Source organism: Mustela nigripes, chromosome 12 (genome assembly GCF_022355385.1).
Source record: "Mustela nigripes isolate SB6536 chromosome 12, MUSNIG.SB6536, whole genome shotgun sequence".
NCBI classification, from domain to species: domain Eukaryota; kingdom Metazoa; phylum Chordata; class Mammalia; order Carnivora; family Mustelidae; genus Mustela; species Mustela nigripes.
This window is the reverse complement of record NC_081568.1, coordinates 149,185,222-149,205,294: the sequence shown is the minus strand read 5'-3', so window position 1 is coordinate 149,205,294 and position 20,073 is coordinate 149,185,222. Positions and strand designations below refer to the sequence as shown.

Below are 20,073 nucleotides of genomic sequence, written 5' to 3'. Positions count from 1 at the left end.
AACCCCGCCCCCTTCCTTTCGCCCCTCCCCACACGCGCTCTGGTTCGTGCGGCCACGTCTGGATACCCCTACGTCGTCCCCCCCGGGCCTTTGGTCTCCGTACAAAATGGCGTTCTGCGGCGCTCACCGTCGTCGCCGTACATTGCCTCTAGCCCATCCTGCACCCCGGCTGAATGAAATGGAAATATCAGCGTGTTGTGCTGAGAAACGCCGGATCTGGGATAGCAGTCGAGAGTCCCTGGTGGATGGGGAAGGGGTAGAAATAAAGCGAAGATCGGACAGTCCTTTCGAAGAGAGTGCTGCCATCTTGCTTCAGGCGCGGCGGCGCAGGCGTCCGGAAAGATACTTCCGGCCTCGCCCGTGAAGGCCGCAGCGGCGCTTAAGTGAACATGTCGGCTTCCCGCGCAAAGGTGGTGTGGCGGCCGGAGTGCCGAGACAAGCCCGCTCCGCAGTTAGGACGGAAGGTCGTGGTCCTGAAGTAACTGATCACTCCGGGAAGTCAGCAGTGCCTTAGTAACGATGGCTGAACGGACAGCTGTAATAGGTAAATGTGTCCCCTCGGGGCCGCCGGCCGGCGCCTTGACGGTGATCCCGGCGCGGCGCCTCGGCAGCCCCGTGCGCGGCCCGGCAGTCTCCCGCGCGAACTCCCGTTAGAACCCTAGGCTACCTGAGCTCGGTGCTTCAGAGACCGCGAGGAGTTTGTTATCTTGCCTTGCATGTCGGCGAGGGGACCTGACCTGAACGACCCGGGGAGCGGAGCGGGTGGGGGGAGGAAAAGGGGGTCACTTCTAGGTACCGGCAGGCGAGGCTTACGGGGAGGACTTGAGGGCTCCGGTCTTATTTTTGCAAAAGACCTAACTTACTGAGAGCCACCTCAGGGGTTGTTCTGATCGCCTCAGGGAAGGCGAGTGAACTGAATGTTCTTCCTCGCCTTTGGATTTCGTTCCTCCGTTCCCTCGCCGCACGAATGACCACATCCAGGAATAAATGAAGAAGAAGCGGTGGAGCCAAATGTATCCTTTTAAAAGTAATTTAAGGAGCGCCTGGGTGGTTCAGGTCATGATCTTGGGGTCCCGGGATCGAGCCCCACGTGGGGCCCCCTGCTCAAGGGAAGCCTGCTTCTCCCTACCGCGCTCCAGTTCTCTCCAATAAATAGATAAAATCGTTTTGTTCTATTTTTTTAAGATTTTATTTATTTATTTGACAGAGATCACAAGTAGGCAGAAAGGTAGACGGTGGGGGGCTCCCGGGAGCTCCCCGCTGAGCAGAGAGCAGCGATCCCAGGATCCTGGGATCAGGACCTCAGCCAAAGGCAGAGGCTTTAACCCACTGAGCCACTTGGGCGCCCCCTAGATAAAATCATTTAAAAAAAAGAAAAAGAAAAGAGGGGCGCCTGAGTGGCTCAGTAGGTTAAAGCTTCTGCCTTCCGCTGAGGTCATGATCCCAGGGTCCTGGGATTGAGCCCGGCATCCAGCTCTCTGCTCTGAGCCTGCTTCCTCCTCTCTCTCTGCCTGCTTCTCTGCCTACTTGTGATCTCTCTGTCTGTCAAATAAATAAATAAAATCTTAAAAAAGAAAAAGTGATTTAAAACGGATTTTTTTTCCACAAAATTGGAAATTTTTTTATACTGAGTCAGCGGAAAACTGAGTTAAAGCGTCTAAGTGGACTGATCTCGTGGATAATGATACCTGTCTACCATCACATTCCTTTTTTTTTACTAAGGCAGCCAGGAAAATTATATACCGAAATTAGAAACAATGTATTTCTTTGTCCTCTGCTAGTAACTGATTTTTTAAAACTGGAATTTCACCATAAGGACTCCCACTTTACCCACCGTCTTCTGTCTAACCTTGCCTGAATTTTCCAGACCTTTTCTAGCCAACACTACTGCCATACCTGTCCTCCTTACACCTTGTGCTGCAGGTCCTTTACCCTGTGCACTTGGTCGTTAGCAGTGGTGAGCTCCTTCTAGTTGTCAACTATTTCTGCTGCATCGGGTGGGATAACACCACATGTAACCTAGATCACATCCTCAAGTGCGCTAGCGTCCCTTTTATCTCCACCGGCCTTTCCTAGGGTTAACTCTTACTGAGACCAAATGTAGTATCATTGATTGATTGTCATTTCTCTAGCAGTTTTGGGATTGGGGGGGGGTGTTTTTTGTGTTTTGCTGGATTTGGATAATGTTTCAAGTAGCCGTTTGGGAGCAGTGTACACTGGCTTGTTTTATAGAGGCCAACACAGACATGATGAATTAAAACTTTTCTCTAGAACAGCACTCTCTTACTGCAATGACAAATGTTTCTGTCAGCTCTGAGCAGTATGGTAGCCACTAGCCATAGGTGGCCATAGAGCAGTTGAAATGGAGCTAGTATTATTGAAGAACAGCATTTTAAAACTTAATTCTAGGGACATCTGGGTGGCTTAGTCGGTTAAATGTCTGCCTTCAAATCAGGTCATGATCCCAAGGTCCTGGGATTAAGTCCCACGTCAGCTGTCATGCTCAGTGAGGAGCTTGCTTCCTCCCACTGTCTGCTTTGGCTGCCACTCTCCCTGCTTGTGCGCGCGCTCTTTCTCTCTATCTCTGACAAACGTTTTTTAAAAAGAAGGTGACATTTCAACTCATCATAGAAAGTTTAGGAAAAAATTAACTCTAGTTTAAATAGCCACATATGGCTAATGAATGGAATCGTTAGTTCTAGAGCATGTCTTTCCTACATCTCTTCCAGGCACATAACTCAGCTTTCACATCTTCAATACAAAACAGCTGTCTCTCCATTGTCATTTTCCTCCTTTCTACTCTCCCATTTACTTCTGCAGTCTAGCTTCTGCTTCTGTCAGTTCACAGAAATTGCAGACATAAGGTCATCACCCATGCTCTGAATATCAGCAAATCACTGACATCTGTTACTAGGTTATTTATTCTCTCTCACCCTTCTTTAGCTTCTGAGTCACCCTTGTCCTGGGTTTCCCCTTCTCTGGCCTGTTGATTATTCCTTCATGTATTATGTCTATGAGTGTCCACTCTGCCAGGATTCTATGTAATGAAGAAAAAGTCACTTCTTCCCGTTTGCATGTATCTCATAGTCTGTGGTACTTGTTTTATAAATCAGTGACATTCAAACTAATGGGACCACAACCCAAAAATATGTTTTACCTTGTAACCCAATATATGTATATTTGTGTAAATATAATAAAAGTTTTAGGAAAAGATCTTTACTCAAATTACCTGCAAAGCTTAAGCTTATTAATATTTTCTATACTTTTTTGTTTCTGTTTTTGTGCCACTGATTCATGACTCACTCATGTTTGAAAACCTTACCCTACATGCCAGGACTTCTCAGGCTCTGATGCTAGCCTACGACCATCTCATGCATCATGCAGCCTGCTTTCTCTGAGACCCCTTGCTAAAGCGCATGGCCCCTACCCATGGCTACTATTCCTTTCTTAGAACACTATCTCCACCCAGACCCCCCCCCATAGATCACATTTTGAGATCCAGCAGCTTCTTTTCTTTTTTAATTTTCTTTATTTTTTTATTAACATATAGTGTATTATTAGCCTCAGGGGTACAGGTCTGTGAATCACCAGGTTTACACAGCACTCACCATAGCATATTCCTTCCCCAATGTCCATAGCCCAACTACCCTCTCCCTCCCACCTCCCCCCAGCAACCCTCAGTTTGTTTTGTGAGATTAAGAGTCTCTTATGGTTTGTCTCCCTCACAAGCCATAATAGGTAAATGGTTTGTCTCCCTCCCGATCCCATCTTGTTTCATTTATTCCTTTCCTACCTTCCAAACCCCCCACGTTGCCCCTCAACTTCCTCATATCAGGGAGGTCATATGATAATTGTCTTTCTCTGATTGACTTATTTCGCTAAGCATAATACTCTCTAGTTCCATCCACGTCATCACAAATGGCAAGATTTCATTTCTTTTGATGGCTGTAGTATTCCTATATATATATATATATATATATATATCGTATCTCCTTTGTCCATTCATCTGTTGACAGACATCTAGATTCTTTCCACAGTTTGGCTGTTGTGGACATTGCTGCTGTAAACATTCAGGTTCACGTGCGCCCTCAGATCACTACGTTTGTATCTTTAGGGTAAATACCCAGTAGTGCGATTGCTGCTATTTATAAATCAGTGACATAGGTCATAGGGTAGCTCTATTTTCAACTTTTTGAGGAACCTCCATGCTGTTCTACAGAGTGGTTGCACCAACTTGCATTCCCACCAACAGTGTAGGAGCATTCCCCTTTCTCCACTTCCTCACCAGCGTGAGATCCAGCAGCTTCTCAGACCAGTGGCCTTTGCAAGGATTACCTCTAACTGAGTACAAATCTGTTTTCATCCCCTTTCCCAACTTCTTCTATATTGTGTTGGTGAATGGTTCTACCATCTACCCATTTACCTGGGGAGAAACATAGAAGACATTAAGAGACAGACTACTAGTGGGGATGGAGGGGGTGGGGAGAGGCAAGGAGAGAGGGAGAGAATCTTAAGGGGACTCCACACCCAGCATGGACCCTGATGCAGAGCTCAGTCTCATAATCCTGAGATCATGACCTGAGCTGAAATCAAGAGTAGGACACTTAATTGACAGCCACCCAGGCACCCCATCAGGCTTTCATTGGTAACTTTTATTTTTTTAATTTCTTCACAGAAATACTTTTTAAATTACCTTCATCTTTAAAAACTCCTTTGTGGTTAACTTCCCTTCTGTGTTCTTTGATATTTTTTCTCTTACCTTGAGTCAGATATTTAATACATACCAGCATCTGCTAATGAAACATAATAGTTTATTAATGGATAGTGACAGAAGACAGATAGTCATGCCAAGGGGAGAAAAAGGAAGGAGTATAAACTGGAACAGAGAAGTTTGTGGGTAGTCGATGTGTTCTCTACCTTGACTATAGTGAGAATATGATTTGTATATACATGTCAGGACTTTCCAAATTGCGCATTTTGCAGTGCAAATTACTAACCACTGTAGGAACACAGCGAACTACCAGGCACCTACTCAAATTGTACATTTCAGTATGTGAGATTTTATGTCTATTATACTTCAATAAATTTTTTTTTAATTGGTTGGAAACTTGCTCTAGGAAATATATAATGTAAAATTTGCTAATAAATGTTAATTAAAGGGGCAGCCTATATTACTAAAATCCCTGAATTATTTGAGAAATAAATTCTTTTCCCTTTAGCTTGTCATCTCACTGAATAATAAAAACACCAAACACATATGTTGTGTTAACCTCTACCAGGTACTGTTGAGTGGGTTTATTTCTATCATTGTTCCTCACAACAACTAACTGAAGTATATTGTACCTCCATGTTTTAATTGAGGAAATATAAGGACTAAAGGTTAAATAACTTGCCCAAGGTCATACTGCTGGTAAGTGATGGCACTAGTCTTTGAACTAAGTCCATAGACAGTCCAGGCCCTTAGTCACAATGATAAATTGCCTCAATTAAGCTTTATACAGAAAAGTATTTAATATTACTTAAAATGTTTTTAGTAATACATCATATTTTAGGTTTAACAATACCTACTTAAATTTTAAATGCCTCAAAATCTGTGAAGGGAACTGAAATCAAGATTTTCTAAAGATACTACAGGTTTGCATGTGATACTAGCAGTGTTTTACACTTCTGCTCCTAAAGTGCCTTTAAAGTGATTTCAATCATAAAACCTGATTTTATCCTTATCATGTATTTTACTTCAGTTTTCCCCTAGAGTTATGCCTCATAATTTTAAGCTCATTTTCCAAATCTTATTTTGTGAACCAATGATTCTTACATGTGAGTTTTGAATATAATTTTTATCTTACATAACATTTTTATATTTATTTAAATTCAATTTAACACGCACTGTATTAATACCTTCAGGAGTAGAATTTAATAATAAATCAGTTGCATACAACACCCAGTGCTCATTACATCAAGTGTCTTCCTTAATGCCCATCATCCAGTTATCCCTTCCCCCTGCCCACCACCCTCCAGCAAACCAGTTTCCTAGTGTTCAACATCTCTTATGGTTTGCCTCCAAATTTTCATCTTACTTTTCCTTCTCTTCCCCTATGTTCACCTGCTTTGTTTCTTAAATTTCACATATGAGTGGAATCATACGCTATTTGTCTTTCTCAGACTGACTTATTTTGCTTAGCATAATACCATCTAGTTCCAATCCATGTTGCAGATGGCAGGATTTCATTCCTTTTTGATGGCTAAGTAATATTCCATCATGTATATAGACCACATCTTTATCCATTCATCTATCAGTGTACATCTGGGCTCTTCCATATTTCATCTACAGTGGACACTGCTGCTATAAACATTGGGGAGCATGTACCCCTTTGAATCACTATGTTGGTATCCTTTGGGTAAATATGTAGTGCAATTGCCTGGTCATATGGTAGCTCTATTTTTAACTTTCAAAGAACCTCCATACCGTCTTCCAAAGTGGCTGCACCAGTTTGCATTCCCTCCAACAGTGTTAAGAGGGTTCCCCTCTCTCCACATCCTCATTAACATCTGATGTTTCCTGAGTTGTTAATTTTAGCCATTCTGGCTCGTGTGAGGTGGTATCATTGTGGTTTAATTTGTATTTCCCTTATGCCGAGTGATGAGCATTTTTTCATGTTGTCTAGCATAGCATTTTTTTTTTTAAGTTAGCACTAAGGACTAAGAAATTTCAGGTGAAGGGGAAGAAAAGACTAAGAAATTTCATCACTAAGGGTTTAGACATCATCCGTATCTAGTTTACTAGAGATTTTCACAATTAGTTTACTTACATAAATGTAAAAATAAGTAGCAGTCTCTGAATCAGCAACTGACACTTTTAAGTTGACTGCAGAATTTGAGCTGCTATATTATAAAGCTGTAGTCATCAAGATATTATAGTACTAGCACAAAAACACACACATAGATCAATGGAACAGAATACAAAACCCAGAAATGGACTCAACAACTACATGGTAAACTAATCTTCAACAAAGCAGGAAAGAATAACCAATAGAAAAAGACAATCTCTTCTACAAATGGTGTTGGTAAAACTGGACCACTTTTTTAGACCATACACAAAAATAAATCCAAAATGGATGAAAGACCTAAATGAGGAAATACCAAAATCCTACAGAACATAGGCAGCAATCTCTTTGACCTGAGCCATAGCAACTTCTTACTATTTAAGATTTTCTTTCTTTATTTGAGAGAGAGACAGAGCGCGTGAACTAGCAAGGAAGAGAGTAAGAAGCAGGTTTTCTGCAAGCAGGGAGCCCAATGAAAGGCTGAATCCTAGGACTACGGATCATGACCTGAACTGAAAGCAGATGCTTAAATGGCTGACCCACCCAGGCACTTACGGAATTTCTTACTAGACAGATCTCTGGAGGCAAGGGAAACAAAAGCAAAAATGAACTATCAGGATTTCATCAAGACAAAAAGCTTCTGCACAGTGAAGGAAACAGTAAAGAAAAGAAAACTAAAAGGCAGCCTACAGAATGGGAGAGGCTATTTGCAAATGATATATCTGATAAAGTGTTAGGATCCAAAATCTGGAAAGAACTTAACAAACTCAAAACCCCAAAACCAAATAATCCAGTTAAAAAATGGGCAGAAGGGGCGCCTGGTTGGCTCAGTGGGTTAAGCTGCTGCCTTGGGCTCAGGTCATGATCTCGGGGTCCTGAGATCAAGTCCCGCATCGGGCTCTCTCCTCAGCAGGGAGCCTGCTTCCTCCTCTCTCTCTCTCTTTCTCTCTCTCTCTCTGCCTGCCTCTCTGCCTACTTGTAATTTCTCTGTCAAATAAATAAATAAAATCTTTTAAAAAATGAGAAGACATGAACATACATTTTTCTAAAAACGACATCCAGATGGCCAGCAGACACATGAAAAGATGCTCAACAACACTCATCATCAGGGAAATACAAATCAAAACCACAATGAAATATCATTTCACACCTGTCAGGATGGCTCAAATTGACAACACAGGAAACGAGATGTTGGCAAGGACTGGGAGAAAGGGGAAACCCTATTATACTGTAAACTGGTGCAGCCACTCTGAAAAACAGTATGGAGGTTCCTCAACAAGTTAAAAATAGAGCTACTCTATGACCCAGCAATTGCCCTACTTAGGTATTTACCCAAAGGATACAAATGCAGTGATTCAAAGGGGCACGTACACCCCCAATGTTTATAGTAGCACTATCCACAATAACCAAAATATGGAAAAAGTTCAAATGTCCAGCAATTGACAAATGGATAAAGAAGATATGGTGTGTGTGTCTGTATACAAAACATATACACACACAAATGGAATATTACAGACATACACAAAATGGAATATTGCTCAGCCATCAGAAAGAATGAAATCTGGCCATTTGCTGTGACACAGGAACCAGGGTGTGTGATGCTTGATGCTAAGTGAAACAAGTCAGAGAAAGACAAATACCATATGATTTCACTCGTGGAATTTAAGAAACAAAACAGATGAGCATAGTGGAAGGAGAAAAAAGGTGGGGGGTGGGGACAAACCATAAGAGACTCTTAACTATAGAGAACAAACAGTGTTGATGGAAGGATGGGGGATGCTAAATGGGTGTTGGGTAGTAAGAAAGCACTTGTTTTTACAAGAACTGGGTATTATATGTAAGTGATGAGTCACCTAAATTCTACTCCTGAAACCAATATTACACTATATGTTAACTGGAATTGAAATAAAAAATTGAAAAACTGTATTTAAAAGACATTTAATCCTCTGTGTCACATTATTAAAATTAATATGTGTATTATTGATGCATTTTATAAGTTGTTTCTCTCTTACTTCCTGAAAATCAAAATCAAAAATTTTGATTTTGATCAAAATCAGAAATTTTGATTTGGCTTTACAAGTTGCAAATGCAACTTGGAATTAATAAAAATAAAAATTCTCATTGCTTAAAAAAATAAAATCTGCAATTCAGAATTCTATTAGGCCACCTGTTCTTTCCTGTCTTCATTATAGATTGTTAGATTTCGCTTTTCTGTCCTTGGTTCTTTCTATTGGAAAACTGTCAGTTGACATCTGTGGAATTATCTGGGAAACAAGTTATCATGTTCTAGAGTCCAATGTTTTTATTGTAAATGGGACTAAAATTGGAATCCTTGAAGGATAGAAACACTGTATTTAGTAATACAGGAAGTAAGTGAAGTTGAAACTGTTCTGTCTTTATATCATTGTAACAGCAAGCCTTCCAAATTTTATTTGATCAGGCTCACATTTCAAATAACAGATTGAAATAGTGGTCTATAACCTTAACTCTGTTTGCTTACCTTTCATTTTCCTCTCAACTGTAATGCAAAGCTTGTGCTGTCTGCCACATGCCCACAATGAATATTTAGTTCTTTTACTCCCCTTTCTGTCTGTCTCTTCTTAAACCACGAACAGTGCCCTCTGGCCAAACCCAATGAACTGATGTTGCCATGACATTACTGCACTTACGCAAGTTTTACACACTGTACTCACATGGGATCCAAAACCTCACCCTGTCTTGGGGTGCCAGGGTAGCTCAGTCAGTTAATTATCCAAGTCTTGGTTTCAGTTCAGGTCGTGATCTTGGGGGCCTGGGATTGAGCCCTGTGTCAGGCTCCATGCTCAAGGCAGAGTGTGCTTGGGATTCTTTTCCTCTCTCCCTTTACATGCACCCTCTCTCACACACAAATAAATAAATCAAGGAAGTGAACTGAGTATGAGACAAAACAGAAGTTGAGGTTTTTTTTTATTTAAAAAACCAAAAACACCTTAGCCTGTCTTGACCCTTCTTTTTCTCAAAGTCTTTACTGCTTCTACAGCTTCCTCCTTTCAGAGACCAGTGCTAGGGTTCTATCCTCAGTCTTTCTTATCCACAGCCTCTCTGGGAAATGTCATCCATTCTTGTAGTTTCATCTTTTCACTTCTAACTTCTTGGTCCTTACAAAACCTGATGCACCATGGTTCTTCCTCTTGTAGCACATTTCTATATTCCCATTGCCCAGCCAGGTGAAACTGGGTGTGCCCTCAATTAAAGTCTAGTGGCAGGGAGGGATTCTTTGAGTTAGCCCAAGTACTTTGAGTTTCCTTTCTCAACACCTCTTTCCCCTCCATTTCCTAGAACTCTTGCTCTGTCCCACTCATCATCCTCCACAGAATTCTGATCTGCATCTGCTTACATTTTGTCCTTACTCTAGAGCAAGAGTATACAGACTCCTTTCCTGCCTTATCCCATCTCTCTGTCCCAACCCAATCCCAGCATCTCTAAATTGGCAGAAAGCTCCCCACGGTGTGGAAATCATTATTACCATCATCCCAATACAAAATCTTGGCTAGGTGTTAAATCTATGAAATTTGCCGATGACTTATAGCAGAATTATCGCATTGTTCTAGCTTTATACCACTTTACATAATGGGAAGGCATTAATCATGGAGGTCTGTCTTCCCACACCACTCCTCAAGAGACTCAATTTCTGTTTTGTCTCATACTCAGTTCACTTCCTTGAATGTAAGCAGGCATTCATGAAAGTGCAGTCATTAAGAATGCCTTCAAGCTTACAATGTAGTAGGGGAGATAAGATATGTACATAATTCTAAAGTGTATGGTAAGTGATAATAAATTCAGATGGCGTCTTATGGCTTGTAAGGACAACAAATATTGTACTGAAAGGCAACCATCTGGGTCAGATATTTTCAAGGTGATAAATATGCACACAAATTCTTGACCTTCTTTCTTTCACTAAACTCAATATTCCTGTTCCAGTTATTATACCCCTCTGTAATGACTCCCACAGGAAACAAAAATCCACACCCCCACATTTTATCTCCATTGAGTTCTTTCCTCCATAGTTAAAAAGTTATCCAGACCTCTTTCATATGACAGTTTGTCACATTTTGTGTACAGTCATGAACACGTTTCTCCTTTGCAGGTTAAATAGACCCAGACCCTTCAATTATGTAATGTATTTATCACCATCCTAGTCACTCCTCCAGAACTGGTCAGCTCAATTACATGTCATCAGTGCTGAAAAATGAGTCCAGAAATGTCCTAATTAATCCCTTTCTCAGACCTGAAAGTCTTTGGAATTATTCTCAACTAGTCCTCTTCTGCATAACTACCTTACCTGCATATGGCACTTGACAGCAAGCACGTTTTTCTTTTCTACTCTCCCACCTCTATCCCTTCCTGGTTCAGGCCCTCATCACCCCAGGCCTACGTCCTGTGTCCGTTTTTTGCTTCCCTGCCTGCTGGTGCCATCCCTGGACTCCTTAAAAAGCACTATCACATGTGAATCAGCAAAAACTCGTTGAGCTGTGCATCACTAATTGTGATGTGCAGTGCTTATGCTTCAGAGCATCAATTATGAGCAAGACAAGGCCTTTAACTTCCAGAGGTGTCGGCCATCATGTGAATATACCAACGTATAGAGAGGGTTGCATTGTAGCATGGGTGCACACCCAAGACCAAGGGTGGAAAACAGCATTCCAGCATAGATTAGTGGACACGGCATTTGACTAAACTTTTAGAATGGTTGGAATTAAAAGGAGAGCATTCCAGGCTGAACCAAGAGGTGCGGCCGGAGGGGTCTCGAGTACTGTGGTTTACTGGGCTCCTGAGCAGAGCAGATGGATGGAAACTATGGATGTGCAGGCAGTACAAAGTGTTCTCGAAAGGAACATTAGGGCAGGTAAAGAATAACCCTGAGTGCCATCCTCGAGAGTCTCTTCTGGATAAGCCTTGAAGAAGGGGCTGTTGGGCTCCCAGTTGCATTTCCATCTCTCAGTGGAAGACACTGCAGTCTCAACATTTGGACAAGAAGCCCCGCCTAGCAGCTCTTGTAGAGGAGGCTGGGAAGCAGACCGGAGGCTGAAAAGCAGTTTAGGTAAAGTATCCCCAAACCTGGCATTGCGCACTGGGCGAGTCGCCAATTCGCGGGAACCTCCAGGGCCGAGCTGCAGGGAGGATCGCACTCTGTTAACGTAGTGTGCCCTCACTATAGACAGTCACTGACTTCTACTGGGACGATTTGGGAAGGTGGCCCCCGCGGTCCGTCCACTGCAGGAACCGGTTGGCCCGGAGGCAGCTGCATGACTCCCGTGCGCGTCCCCGCGGGCGTGCGGGAGGAGCGGACTGGGCACGTGGAACTCCGCCACAGCAGGCTGAGACGGTGCGCAGCGCCCTTTCTTCGTATTGGGCGGAATCATGCCCGGAGAAGGCAGAGACTGGTTAACCCTGGGAAGAGGGCGGAGCCTTGTCAGGGAGGGAGGTGGGACTTGGCTCCCAGTGGTAACCCTGCCCCCTTGCGGCGTCTCGGGCGCGGGCTGGCGACGCCGCCAGCAGTCCCGGGAGAGTTTAGGCCTTCTAGTCATCCCAGCAACCGGTAACGAGGCCTTCATGAGGCCCACCACTGGCCAGCCGGGAAAAGCGGGGCCAGAACGTGACTCCCTATCCTGAGGAGCCTCCCAGCTCCCCACTCGGCGGCCGCACGCTCCGCCAGCCCCTTCCTCCCTTCAGCGCCCTAGTCCCGAAGTTCGGGAGGCGGGGGTCAGCGAGCCAGCCGAGTAGGAACTGCGCGGTGTACAAGGAGCCTGTCGGCGACCGGTGAGGAGACTGGGGCTGGGAGGGCAGGGTTGGCGCGGGGCAGCGATCCCCAGCTACCGCCCGTCTTCTCCCCTCGGCTCCTGGCGACTAGCGTCTGCGGCAGAGGCGAGCGCCGCTCGGCAACAAGTGACGCTGCAGCGGGGCGGGAGGAGCGATTGGCCAGTTCCCGCTTGCCAACGCCGGCGGCCTGCTCCTCCCAGGCCTTGCCCTCTGCCTGTCCTTCCCCGTCTTCCCCTGCTGACCTTCGGGGCCGGCGCCGGGTTAAGACGGACTAAAAGGGTAGTGTCACCCACCAGGCCCCGTCGACGTTAATCGTCCCGACTTCTCGCTAGGTTTTCGATGGGCGGGCGCCGAGGGCGAGATGCTGGGGTAGGACTGTGGGTGGGAAGTTTTGCCCTTGGAGAATCTGCCTAGCGACTCGTGATGAAAGGTGACTGAGGCGCCCGGATTGGCTGCCCTGCGATCTACTCTAGTGTGGCCTTCCTCTTCCGGTGGATACTTGAGCGCCCTTTCCCGGTCAGAACCCGGTAACAAGCCTTAAGCTAAGTGACCCGTCTCCCTGATTTCCTCTGAAAGCTCCCGGGATGTGTCGTGGGGCTACAGTACAGAATGCCCACGCTATTCTAACCATGTGAAGCAGGGTTCTTTGGCGGTCAAGGGAAGGACTTATAAACTTGCAGAACGTTCAGAATCCTTTAAGTAGAGGAAGGAGTCAGCCCCTGTGCTCGGGATCCTCTTCAGAGGAGCTGTCCTGAAGAGACTAAGACCTAAAAACGCAGCCACCACAGTTCTCAGACTTACACATAACTCAACCATCTTTTCATATGAAATGTGATCGCTTCCTTTACTGAGTTCTCCCAGACAGGAGTGTCCGACACCTGTTGTCCCCTGTCCAAGATTACACAGCTAATAATGGAAGAAGCAGAATTTGGACACTTGCCTACGCATGTTACGGTTCCATTTCAGTAAACCAAAGCAGAGCATTTGCAGCATATGAGGTAGATAGGGCTATGGAGGATAAGCTGACTGGTGAGAGGCCTCCTCCTCCAGTACCCTGCCATTGGGAAGAATTGTATTCCAGATAAACACATCATGTTTAAAAAGCACTGGATGCCCAACTTCTTGCTAGGCCCAGGGAATTGCAAAACACCATTTATCATCCCTTCCCACATACCGGTTCTGGGATGCTCTGTCCCCTTTTGGGTTGCAGTTTTGCCCATGTGTCAGAGGAAGTAAAGAATAGACTATCCTACTACGTGTGCTCTCTCCCTGCCAAGATCCCGATCTTCTCCACAGTTTTCAGTTCACAGGAAAATCTGTGTGAAGGCAAAACGTCCAAAACAGCATACTTGGATCATGATCAGGCTTGGGCACTTGGGATGGAAAGCAGCTGTCATTCCTATTTCTAGCAGTTCCTTAAACATGCCAGACTGGATCTGAAGCTGAAATGGGCAACTTCTTTTGAAGTACTGGACCTTGTTTCTGTTAAGTCAGGAGTGGCTATTTTGGTGCTCTAGATTCCACACTCCATCCTTACCTAGAAAAGGGGCTGAAACCTTCCTGGAATGGATGGGACTACTATTCCCTGTTACTTTCATTGATTACTTAGAATAAAGCCAAGTAAGGGGACAGGACTGTGGGGTGTGAAGGTGCTTAGCAGAGCTTCTCTGAGGAGGGGTTATTGGAGCAGAGCCCTGAATAAAGAGGCGAAGGGACTTTACAGCTGGAACTATAAATGGGAAGGCCCCAAAGTAGGCAATTAATTTAAATAATACATTTCATTTAGCCCAATATATCCAAAACATTATTTCAATATATAATCAACATTAAACATTATTGATATTTTGCATTCTTTTTTTCATACTAAATCTTTGAAATTAGGAGTGTATTTGACCCTTACAGCCTATCTCAATTTAGACCAGCCAGCCACATTTCCAGCGCTCAGTCCCATATGGCTCATGGCTACTGTAGTGCACAGCACATCTGGGGACAGCCCTCAGCCCCACTCCTGCACCAGCTTTACCCGGCTGTGGCTTCAAGATGGAGGAATTGCAAGATGATCACTTCTCTCTTCATCCTGCCCCAGAAGTATTGGCCTGACAGAACAGATAGCCAGGAAAGAAAATCTTTGTACTAACTGAAGGACACAACTCAGAAGAAAAAGAACTAAGCTGCTCTCATAGTAGATTGTTAGTTAATGTACTAAATGCTGGTTAATTACCACACTCTTGATCTGTAATATGTTAGATGTGGTTAGATGTGGAATGAAATACCTGCAATATCTATTAAGAAACAAAAATAAAGTGATATATGAAACTCCGTTTATTTTTAATCAATTGTGAATGTTAATTTTTTCATTAGCTTATCTTACTTAGTACCTGTTTTTAGTTACATATATGATATTTTTAAATATTTGTACTTGTAATATAAATGCTTGATAAATACTAAAATATTTTAAGTATTGAACGATTAGGACTTTTCACCAACTCACACATTATTACCTCCTTCCCTCTTTCCAAGCCCTCCTGTACTTATTTTTTTTTCCTCCTGTACTTACTTTTTTACTTAAAATGAATTTGGTAGTATAACAACTTATAAAACTCTCAGTCGGGGAAAAAAAACTCTCAATTGGGAAACTGGTTAGGATAGTCTAGAAATCATTCTTTTTGTACAATAATATTTTTTTTTTCTTTCAGATTTCCTCCCAAGCATAGATCCCTCTGCTTCCAGGGCAAACTCCAGCATGGGGTGAGGTACAGAAGAAAGACTTCAGGGGTGTACTCTGGCACTCAGTTACCAAACCTGCCCCCTAGATCAGGGTCTGTCTTACCACATCTATAATGGGGGGAAATTTTATCTTTGTTTATATGCCATTTATGTATGCATGTTTGTGCATTCGTCTTACCTTCCTTGGGCCTGTGCCCTGGAAGGCAGAGGGTGGGTTCCCAGAAACTTGGCCTGAGACCAGTGCCATGGTCCCTGGTGTCCCTCAAGTGAGATGGAACGCTCACCAGCATGGTGCATTGCTCTCTTTGGCATTTGGATCAAAACTTTCCTGAGGGAAAGTTTTATTCACATGAGGGCAAACATTCTTTTGAACTGACAATCCAGAATAGACAGCCCAAGTATCCGGGCTGAAAGTTCCCTCTGGAAGAACTGAGACATTCTCTCTGAAGACTGCTTTGAGGTCTGCAGAGGGGGTCCTGTCCCTGCTTTCAGCTTTTGCTTAAACTCATTCTCTATGAATAAGATGTCTGGGATTTAAAATACCACGGGCCAAAAAAAGAGAGTGTGTGTGTGTGTAGGAAAGGAGTGTGATAGATGAAACAGAATAGCAAAATGTAGATAGATATATGCTAAAGGTGAGGGATTCGTGATATTATTCTTCAGTTCACCTCCAAAAAGTACTCCACTCTTCTTTCTTTCCCTGCCTCTGTCCCCTTTGCTCATTGTAAATTCATGTTGTCCCTCTTACTTCATCCCTGCAGGGTACAGAATATTCTGCTCCCAAGGCATGAGAAGAGAACATCATATATTGGCCACTACTGCCCAATGTGGAGGGGAGCAGAAACTCCAGAGCCCACCCCTGAAGGTTTGTGGTGGCTTTCAAGGCTTTTTGTCAGTGGATCCCATTTTTTGGGTGTTTTAGCCTGAGCTCTGGGTATTTATGATGTTTCCATCTGCCAATAAGAAAATGACTGTTGATCATTTTGTTTGCTTCCTCTCCCTGACCTATTGACTGACACAGCCTATAACTCATAGCAACTATACCTAATCTCCACTGAATTTAGCTGGGACTAATCCATGAGCCTTGAGGAGGAGAGTAGTCGGTGATGAGGCCCACAGGAGGTTCTGTACAGGAAAGCTGATCCTGCTCCCAGACAGCCCCCTGGACCAACTTGTCAAAAGGACTGTTGGATAACATTTGAGATAAAAAGGATAGCAGATCAGATCCCATCCTCATAAAGGGGTTTCTCTGCTACTCTGGGTTCTCAAATCCCTGGAGCTAAGGCAATGAGAAAGGTTTGTGGAATGTTTACAAACAACTTGGATGACCTGAGAATTAGGAAGGAATGTGTCTTCCTTCTCCACAGTTTTCCTGAAAATGTGAAAAGCACTTCTAGGCTAATGCCATTAACTTTCATTATTATTCTTTTTGGATTATTTATGTTCCTTTTTGGCCTTTTCCTTGATCCTGAGTTGCTTTATCAAGGCTAGGCCAGGGAACTTTGAGGCTGTGCACTGGTATGGAGTGATTATCAGCTACTGTCCAAAGCCAAGGCAATACTTTGCCATTTCTTGGATAACCATCCCTTGCCCAGGTCCCAACCCTTTCTGAGATTTTTGTCCAAACTGCTACTTTTCTATAGGTTTATGCTTTATCTCATTGCCCTCCTTGTCCTTCCAGCCCAGATTTGGCTGGGTTCACATTGGTGACTTTAGAAATCAAGGTCTCAGAAGAAGGTGTTGATGTAGTTGAGGCCCAGGGGCCCTCTCATTGCCTCTCCCTCCTTGTTGTTTTCTAGTGCATGTCCAGGCCAAGACCTCTGATCTAAGGACAGAAAACAGGCTGCTGGATACTCCTCATTCCCTGCCAAGCAGAGTTTTGGAAGGAAACTCCCTCTCTGAATCCCTCTTGCCCTTCCTGATGGCATGAGGACCAACCCCCAATACTTCTAGGAGTCCTATGGCTTTGCCTCCTCTTGGAGAGTGGAATCCAGGAGATGATCTAGCTGAGGAAGTTACAAGAAATAGGGGCCCTGTGCTTGCCTCTCCATTTCCCCAAGGTGTAGCTGTTGCAGCTGTTACTGTGCCTTACAGTCACTCTCTCCCTGTAGGGTGAAGGGTGAACCTAGCTGCAGCCCACCTTAGAAAAAGCTGCAGAGCCTGCCCACAATGAAGGAAGCTGACATCTGCAGGCCAGTTTTCCAGGCCTCCCCTTCTTCCCTCTGCTACTCCCTTTGTAGGCCTTCAGGAAACTGAAAATAACATGCAGTTTGAGGCTGTGGACCCCGGCGTGGGAGTGGCACACGTCCCTGCCAGCCTGGCCCCCAGCCTGCGTCCCGAGGGCACCCCAGCCTAGCCTTCACCATGTTCGCTGCATCAGAGGCGGTGGCGGTGGCCACGGCGGCAGCAGGAGGGCCTTACGTGTGCAGCAAGTGTGGCAAGAGCTTCAGCTACAGTTCGGTGCTGCTGCGCCACGAATGTGCCCATGGCGGCAACAGCCGCTACCGCTGCCTCGACTGCAGGGAGCGCTACGCACTGGCCACTGACCTCCGCGCACACCGTCGCATGCATGCTGGCCAGACACTCTACATCTGCAATGAATGCGGCCAGAGCTTCCATCATAGTAGCCTCCTGGACCTGCACCAGAGCACACACAGACAGCGCGGCCGCTCCTGCCGCTGCCGCACATGCGGCCGCAGCTTTCCACACCTCTCAGCTCTGCTGCTGCACCGGCGCCGCCGGCACCCCCCTGAGCGGCCCTGCCGCTGCCCCCTGTGTGCGCGTGCCTTCCGTCAGAGTGCGCTCCGCTTCCACCAGGCGCGGGCACACCCGTGGGGGACAGCCATCGCACCTCTCGACCCCCTCCACCGCTGCGCACAGTGCCCACGGGCCTTCCACAGCTCTGCAGGGCTGCAGAGCCACACTCGCGTCCACGCGAGCCAGCGTCCAGCTCCTAAGCCGCACGCGCCGTGTGTGCACCAGTGCAGCATGTGCGGGAAGAGCTTCGGCAAGAGCTCCACGCTAACACGACACCTACAGACACACTCAGGTGAGAAGCCCTTCAAGTGCCCGGAGTGTGGGAAGGGATTCTTGGAGAGCGCCACGCTAGTGCGCCACGAGCGGACACACACGGGGGAGAAGCCATACACATGCGGGGACTGCGGGCGCCGCTTCAGCGAAAGTTCCACCCTTCTGCGCCACAGGCGCAGCCATCAGGGAGAGCGGCCGCACGCATGCGCCACGTGCGGCAAGGGCTTTGGGCAGCGCTCAGACCTGGTGGTGCACCAGCGCATCCACACCGGCGAGAGGCCCTTCCCATGCACCGAGTGCGGCCGCCGCTTCAGTGACCGCTCTGACCTCACCAAGCACCGGCGCACGCACACCGGCGAGAAGCCCTACCGCTGTGAGCTGTGCGGCAAACGCTTCACATGCGTTTCCAACCTCAACGTGCACCGGCGCAACCACGCCGGCCACAAGCCCCACAAGTGCCCCGAGTGCGGCAGGGCCTTCAGCGTGGCCTCCAAGCTGGCGCTGCACCGCAAGACCCACCTGGGCGAGCGGCCGGCACAGTGCGCCGAGTGCGGCAAGTGTTTCAGTCACAGCCGCTCGCTCTCCCAGCACCAGCGGACGCACACGCGCGCTCGAGCCGCCGCCGCCCAAGCCACCGAAGGAGCTGCACTCATCCTCGCTGGGCGGGCAGAAAAGGAAAAGCCGGACTTCTTGTGTCGCAGCTGAGGGACACTTGCTGAGAAGCTTTTCTGTAGTAGGCTGGGCACGTACGGATGCCACTGCCACAGGGAGGTCTGTGTAAAGACAGCACGGCCGGCTGTCGCCTTTTCCCATCTTCCGTGGTAGCCCTTCACCTGGACTGTGGCCGGGCCTCTACATCTACTTCCCTGGTCAGTTCTTCCTGTCCTCCCCCTGGGGTGTAGGGAAGCAGGAAAACCTCCTAGACAGGAAAGAGCCCAGGTATGGGTATATTCCCACTGCTGCTGTTGTGCCCCCCAAGATTTCTTTTCTGCTTTCCCACCTGGGTTCGAACTTCTCTTGTCCCATCCCCTTTTCCAGCCCAAGTCCCCTCTAGCTCTTCAGGTAATGATCACAGATGTGGCCACAGGGACAACCCACCCACCTTATGGTCTTCTTGACTCTTGGTTCTACTTGAGTCTCTGCTGCTTTCTCCCTAGGCTCAGAGATGGGAAATTTGTAGGCAGAGAGATGATGGGACAGCACATTTCAGTGAAAGACATTATGCCAGAAGCCACCAGCCTACTTCCTGGCAGAGAAGGCCCACCACAGTGAAGCTGGGCAGGAGCCCTCAGCAGAGCAGCCACCAGTCCCATGGAGCACACCTGATGGTATCCACATCAAAGTGCCTCTCAGGGCAATATTCTCCAGCTAGGTGGGGGGACATTAACTTTCAGACCTAGACCAAGACCCTGTGGGGTCTATAAAGCAGAGTACTGCCAAGGGGAGCATCAGAATACTATTTCCAAATCAAGCCTGGAGCCATGGGCAAATGGAGCTCCACAGAGTCAATAGTGCAGGGCAGAAAATCTGGAATTGGCCGGTGGTTGTTTTGCTTACGACTGGTGAAATAAAGCTTGGTGTTTTGTGGGGGGGTTCCAGAAGCCAAGAGCCTCCTTTGTCATACCAGAGGCTACCATCTTTGCAGAATTCAGGAGTGATCCAAGAGCCAAGCCTTTCTGAAGTTCTAAGATGT

The 20,073-nt window shown here is 46.1% G+C and overlaps 1 protein-coding gene across 16 annotated transcripts; it reads left to right on the top strand.

The window, feature by feature from the left end:
• The first annotated feature begins 43 nt into the window (after positions 1–43).
• Positions 44–19,981, top strand: ZNF672 (zinc finger protein 672). 16 transcript variants are annotated; one of them, XM_059416267.1, is made up of 6 exons: positions 79–544; positions 982–1,013; positions 13,485–13,621; positions 15,320–15,442; positions 16,112–16,215; positions 17,150–19,981. In XM_059416267.1, exon 6 carries the CDS (start codon positions 17,715–17,717, stop codon positions 19,083–19,085), a length of 1,371 nt encoding a protein of 456 aa, XP_059272250.1. In that variant the 5' UTR covers positions 79–544; positions 982–1,013; positions 13,485–13,621; positions 15,320–15,442; positions 16,112–16,215; positions 17,150–17,714; the 3' UTR covers positions 19,086–19,981. The 16 variants fall into 16 exon arrangements, 15 of the variants coding, with proteins under 15 accessions (XP_059272250.1, XP_059272248.1, XP_059272252.1 ...); XM_059416265.1 differs by having other exon boundaries at positions 900–1,013; XM_059416269.1 differs by having other exon boundaries at positions 879–1,013.
• The last annotated feature ends 92 nt before the right edge of the window (positions 19,982–20,073 follow it).